This window comes from Chiroxiphia lanceolata, chromosome 14 (assembly GCF_009829145.1).
Source record: "Chiroxiphia lanceolata isolate bChiLan1 chromosome 14, bChiLan1.pri, whole genome shotgun sequence".
Classification (NCBI taxonomy): Eukaryota; Metazoa; Chordata; class Aves; order Passeriformes; family Pipridae; genus Chiroxiphia; species Chiroxiphia lanceolata.
Window position 1 is genome coordinate 8172583 of NC_045650.1, and position 6000 is coordinate 8178582.

At 44.2% G+C, this 6000-nt stretch overlaps 1 protein-coding gene across 3 annotated transcripts in view; it reads left to right on the forward strand.

The window, feature by feature from the left end:
- The window catches only part of ATP11C (ATPase phospholipid transporting 11C), a 55546-nt gene extending 51656 nt beyond the window's left edge, over positions 1-3890 (forward strand). For all 3 annotated transcript variants that reach the window (XM_032701944.1, XM_032701943.1, XM_032701942.1), the window contains one exon: positions 457-3890. Coding sequence is in view for 1 of the 3 variants with exons in the window: in XM_032701942.1 (XP_032557833.1) it covers positions 457-573 (117 nt within the window). In the remaining 2 variants the exon portion in view is untranslated. The remainder of the gene's footprint in view (positions 1-456) is intronic.
- Positions 3891-6000: the final 2110 nt, after the last annotated feature.

Genomic DNA, 6000 nt, shown 5'->3' on the forward strand with positions numbered 1-6000 from the left:
CCTCTCCTACCTTTGTACCCGCAGCTGCTGCTAAAGAAATGAGTTTGATTGGCATGGCAGCTCTAGCAGCCAGGCTTGCAAGGCCTCCAGTGCATGTGGTATTTGTCCTGCACAGCTGATCCTTCTCCACTGACGTTAGGTGGTGCTCTCCACCACCATACACTGGTGCAGACTGGTGCGGGAGGCAGCTGCACAGGGACAGAATGGGAGGCACAGGGGGCAGGGAGGCAGATGCCACTTTTAGACTTCACACAGCATTTTGCAGGTTGTGCAAATCTATTTATCATCTGATTACTTGGTTGTGAATTGCATTGGGCACTTTTATCATGGCCTAATCATTCTTCTTCTCCTATAAAATTTTAAGTATTTTCTTCTGAAAATAACCCAGGAAAAGGTTTATGAGTTTGGAAATGTAACAGTTGTAATATATATATGTTTTCCTTCTGATTTTTGCAGGCTGGCCCCTTTGATCTGCCTGTGTTAGTCTCGTACAAACGTATAGAGAATGGTTATGTGAAGACTGAAGATGCTGTTACTAATTTGGCAGAAAGATATCCTCTCAGGATACTTTAAAGTGCTCCATACAAACCCTGCGTATTGTCATGCTGTAGGACAAAACCCATGGTTTTAACCTAACAGTTCTCTTTGATATTACCAAGGACTGTAAGCAGCCATGCTGAAAGAGCAGCAGCCAGGGCACTGGCCCCACGGTACCTGTTTGTCTTTGGTCTTGTGGTTTCCCCACCCCCCAGAACAACAATTCTGCCAAATTCTACGTCATTGGAGGCTGAGAAAGCATCTTTACAAATTCATCCAAAATGGCATGAATCAAAGTGCAAGAGTGCAGTGCCAGCCCCATTTCACACGGGGGCTTCCTCTGCCCACTGCAGATTTGAGAGCAGCAGAGAGCTGCTCAAGTCTCTTGCTCTCCTGACCAAAGAAGTAGCACAGACTTAAACCCAGTAACAGCCCCATCCAGCTCCCTGAAGGCACTGGGAAAAGCCTGCTCCTCTCACATGGAATCTGGATGCAGCCCTGAGAGCATCTCTCCTGGTGCTGGGGCTGTGATCCCTTGGCAGGAGGCAGAATTACTTGAAAATTCGGGAGAAATCTTTGCTGATCCCTCCTCCAGGTTTGGCTGGAAGCAGTCTGTGGGCTGCCCACAGTGATGGTGTCCGTGTGGAGACCTGCAGTGCTGGGAAGCACCTGAGCATCCTCCCGCGGCCGGTTTGCTGATGGGTTTATTCCTGCTGGAGGGTGAAGAAAAGGTTGTTCTGTGGCTGTTCATGATGGAAGGAAGCTTTTGTGGGGGAGGAAGGAATCCCAAAAGTTGGACTGTGGCAGACTCTGAGCCTCTCTGCCCAGGCTCCTGTGGCTGTGCTTACATTACTGCACTGTGCAGTTGCTCCAACACTTTAAAGGCCTGAGTGACAGTGCAGTCCTTGGCTGATCCCAGGGACATGGGATGTGCCTGTGAACCTGCAGGCATATAAAACTGCATCTTGAGTTATTTGCACTAAGAAAAAAGAAGCCAGTTTAAAAATAAAAGGAATACATGAACCCGATTTCATTTTACATTTTATTTGGTTTTTAAATTGGCATGTTCTTTTGAAATCTACCTGTACCATGGTCGTAGGAATTTTTCTCTTTAGGTCGTGCACAGCAGAGGTGAGATGCCTGACTCTCAATATTTTTAATTTTTTTTTTTTCTCTGATACTTCCTATGTGGAAAGAGCAGCTTTTTTTGTTGTGTTAAGTCATAAGCAGTGACAGAGCACCCTGTGTGCCACCATGGGTTGGTGTGACGGTCCCTCCTCCCTCGTGCCGATTTCCCCCGGCCCCGGCGCTCTTCGGAGTGGGGCAGAGGAACTACTGTGAGAAGCTTCAAGTCTCATTTCAGAAGCAACAAGCTCTACGCTGCTGCTGGGTTTGGCTCCCGCTCGCTCAGGCTTCGTGTCATTTACATGCAATGAAACAATTTGGGACTAGATGGAACGTTCCCCTCACCAGATTTTGTTAAACTGCAACCTACTGATTTTTTTGGAAGAATCGAGTCTCGCTCTCTGGCTGCCACCCCTGCGCTCCGTCTTCAACTGGTGCAGATCAGCTGCTGGCAAATTCTCCTGCGCGTCGCAAGGACTTTGGATGGGCCTTACCTGAGTGGGAGAGGGGTGTGCACAGTCCCTGTGGCCGGTGGCTGCTTTGACATCACCCAGCATGGGAGGGGAAGGATGGACAGGACCACTGTATTATACACGCTGCACTGGCCTCAACGCAAGTGGTGTCTGCACCGTGTCAGCGACTGCGGCTCAACTCCTTGCTGCATGCAAGTAAGGAGCTGCACTGCCAGCATGTGTCCCATGGGCAAAGCTTTTTTCTTCTTCTTTTTTTTCCCTTTTCCTAGCTCATTTCACGGACTTAGAATTCAACTTGCAGACCTTGTCCCGTTCTCAACTTTTCTTGCTAAAATGTGGTGCCTACAGATCAAGTATACGATGAATACAATGAAGATACGCTCTATATGCCAAATCTAACCTTTCTCCTTAAATATACAGTTGCTGACTTGTGTTTACATAACCTTTAAAATGTGGGCACTAAAATGCCTAATTCCTGTGATTCAAAACCATTCCAAGCCCGAATGGTCCCAAGCCTCACACCTTGCTTCTCTGTTTTGTGTCACGCTCTAATCTGAGGTTAAAAGTCTGTTTCCCTGGAATTCTGCTGGAGGTTCTGCTGGTGATGTTAATGGGAAGAGTGAAACTTGCCATGTGTGTGTGAACTGTCCAAATAGTCACTTAAACAGGCTAATTTCTGCAGCCTGTTTAAAGACAGAGTCTTCTTAGAACCAAATCTCTTCCTGTTTCCAAGTGTCTGGTCCCCACTGGATTGCAGTAGCTGTATGTTCAAACCCAAGGTGTGTGTGCTGACTAGTGGGGTGGATTTAATGTGAAATGTCTTGAACAGCAGCTCTTTTAGGAAAATGCAGGTTTTCTTGGGCTTGGATCTTCAGCTAGTGCACTGTGATGTAGTGCTGGGTGCCAGGACCACCAGGTTGCCCTGCACCTGTGGAAGAGCTGATCCTCATCATTCAGTAATGGCAAAAATGGAATTCCTGCTGCTGTGAGTGGCTTGTGAAATCAGGGGAAACAGGAGACTCCTTTTGAGGTTGGAGAGGGGAAGAAAAAGCAGTGATAGTGACTAAGGTGTAAGGCAGCAGGATGCTGAAGTGGCGATAATCCGAGAACGGTGCTGTGGTGGTTGTTCGTGTTTCACGATACCCACTGCACCGTTACGGTGCTCCTCAGTGAGCTAAAAGGTCAGTACAGGCTTATCAGTGGAAAATCTTGAAGGAAAAAAGGCTGGGTTTTTCTCATAATAATTTGTTGAAGTTTAATCACTGACTAGTGACAGTGAAAGATAAGGAAAGTAATTAAGATTCCCTCTAAAACTGTTACATGATAACAGTGGAGCTTGGTGTAGTCATAGCGACTTTTCAAACACTAATCCTAATCATTATGAGAATATTATAAATTACTTGGAATTGCATAAAAGCTTCAAATTGAATTTGTATACACACAGTTGAAAAAACTTACCTAATACTGCAGCATTTATCCAATTTCCCAGCTACAAATTTTTTTAAAAAACATGTAGTATATAGAAAATGTAAATTATATACAGGCAATGAGCAGATACATTTTCAGCTTCTTGCAAAAAAAAGGACTGCAACCTTACATTTTTTTCACTTAAATGCAATTTTATACATTTATGTTGCTTTATATAAAGGAAATTGAATGTGAATGTTACCTTTTATGAATGCAACTTGCTCTTTTTTCATTACAGAAACTTTTGTTTGAAGTAATCAATAAACTTTGGTATGTTGTTCTGATTAATATATATTTGTTGTCTGTCTTGTCTCCTTGGATACTCCTGGGTGATTGTTTGTTACATGGGCCTTTCCAGGGTAGTACTAGGGAGATCACTGGCATTTTCCTTGAGGGGTAGATGATGGCCATTCTTGGTTGTTTGATGTGGAGCAGCATTTGCCTAAGGAAATACAAGTTACTTCTCGTGTATTTTTATTTTCCCACCGATGTGGGAATTAGCAATTCTGCTGTAACAGCTGCTGCACAGAGCTGGCTTGTGCACTCTAAACCCATTTCCCTCAAAAATAATGTCAAATTAAGAAAGTGAGCCCTGTGAATTAGGTGAATAAATTGATTTAACTTTGCAAAATAGGTGAACTCAGAGCTTTGACATTTAGGAACTGGCTGAGAAAAATGCAGGTCCATGTGCCTGATTTCCATACATGAAGTGTTTTCCTTACTGCTGTGTGTTGGTTCTGTGTGTCATGGCTACCTGTAATAAATGAGCATTTCTTAGTTCAAAGCCGAGAAACGCACAAATGTGGCTGATTCTGTGCTTTGCAAAGTGCCTGGCGCTGGTGAAGTTCAGGCCAGATATTTGCATTGATGAAATTCCAGCAACGCCAGGAAGCTGTTAAAGCATGACTCGCAGTGTTCGTATAATACTCAAGGAAAAAATATAGACCTAACTTTTTTTTTTTTTTTTTTTTTTTTTAAAGGACACAGGTCTGATTCAAGCTGAAATGTTTGTAATGAAAAACTGACAGTTTGAAAAATTCTGTTTTGGCTGCTTTGGTCCCTGCAGCTCCCATCAGCCACCGCAGGACAGATGGCTGAGCTATTTAAAACAAACTCTAACCTTTCTGAAGCAGCTTGTACTATTGGAAACCAGATACACGCATTGAGAATCTTAATAGCCTGAGTGAGCAGTAGTGAAAATCATCTGAAGAGCTGGAAAGGGTTTTACTCTGAGCTGCCTACCCAAGCTGTCAGGACAAAAACTGTAAATGTAAGCGATGGGAGACGACCGCAGGTCACCGGGTATTTCAGAGAGCACCAAAATTAGCATTTAAAACACCCATGTAGACCTTCTTGTTAGAAAGGAGAAGCAATGTCATGTTGTAAGGTGATTTTTAACAAGGACAGCAATTTTTTTAAGGTCAGGCTCTTGGCGTGTGAGGGCTCTTGGCACGTGGAGGGGTCGTGGTGTCCCTGTCCCTCCCTGTCCCCCAGCAGCTGTTGCAGGAGATGCATCCACAGCATTCCCACTGCTGGGATTGGGCTTTGCTTCTTAAATCTTCACACGTCTGGGGATAACCTGCTAAGCTGGAAAATACACTGTGGCCTGGAGAAAGGGTGTGTGTGCACTTGTGTGACTGTTCCTTCCAAAACTAGGGGTTGCAACAACAAATAAGGCAGATCTGCCTGACCTAAGAAGAGAGTGGGAGAGCAGAGTGGAGTCCTTTCTCTTTTTTTCACATTCAAGTAGGTGACATAAAATCCTCATCCTGATTAAATCCAGGTGTGTTCAGCTGGCTTCAGTGGGGCCAGGATTTCTGCCAGGTTATGAAGGATCTGCTTCTCCTGGACCTGCTTGGAAGAGCCCACACCAGACAGTACCCCGGACTGAGGGTGATGCTGCTGTCTGCAGAAGAAATCCTCCTAAAATTCCCATTTATGAAAATCAACCCAGACTTAATTAGTCTTATGCACAAGTACTTTGCTGTCACTATGCTTATTCCACAGGTGAGCAATTCCCTTGGACATCAGTTTGACTCCAAATTGCATTTAACCAGCTCTGTTTTTCCAGTTCTCAGCACTTGACCAAACAGGTATTTTTGAAGGGTGATTTCTCAAATTCAGATAATGGCCCCAGTCACAACCTAACATTCTAGCCTTAACCTAGAAAAAGAAAAAAAAAATATTTTTTTTTTCAAATTCAAGAGGGTTTGAATTTTGTTTGAGGGTTTTTTTCCCAGCCTCCAATCTGGAATTAATGAAATTAGTTGGAATTCTTCCTACACCTTCTCCATAAGATGAGACTTAAGGATAAGGAATTGAACCCACATGAAATAAATCTCTGCGAAGAGAGGTGCTGCAGGTGCTGGCAAGATTTTCCCCAGCTGTGTGAAACAGC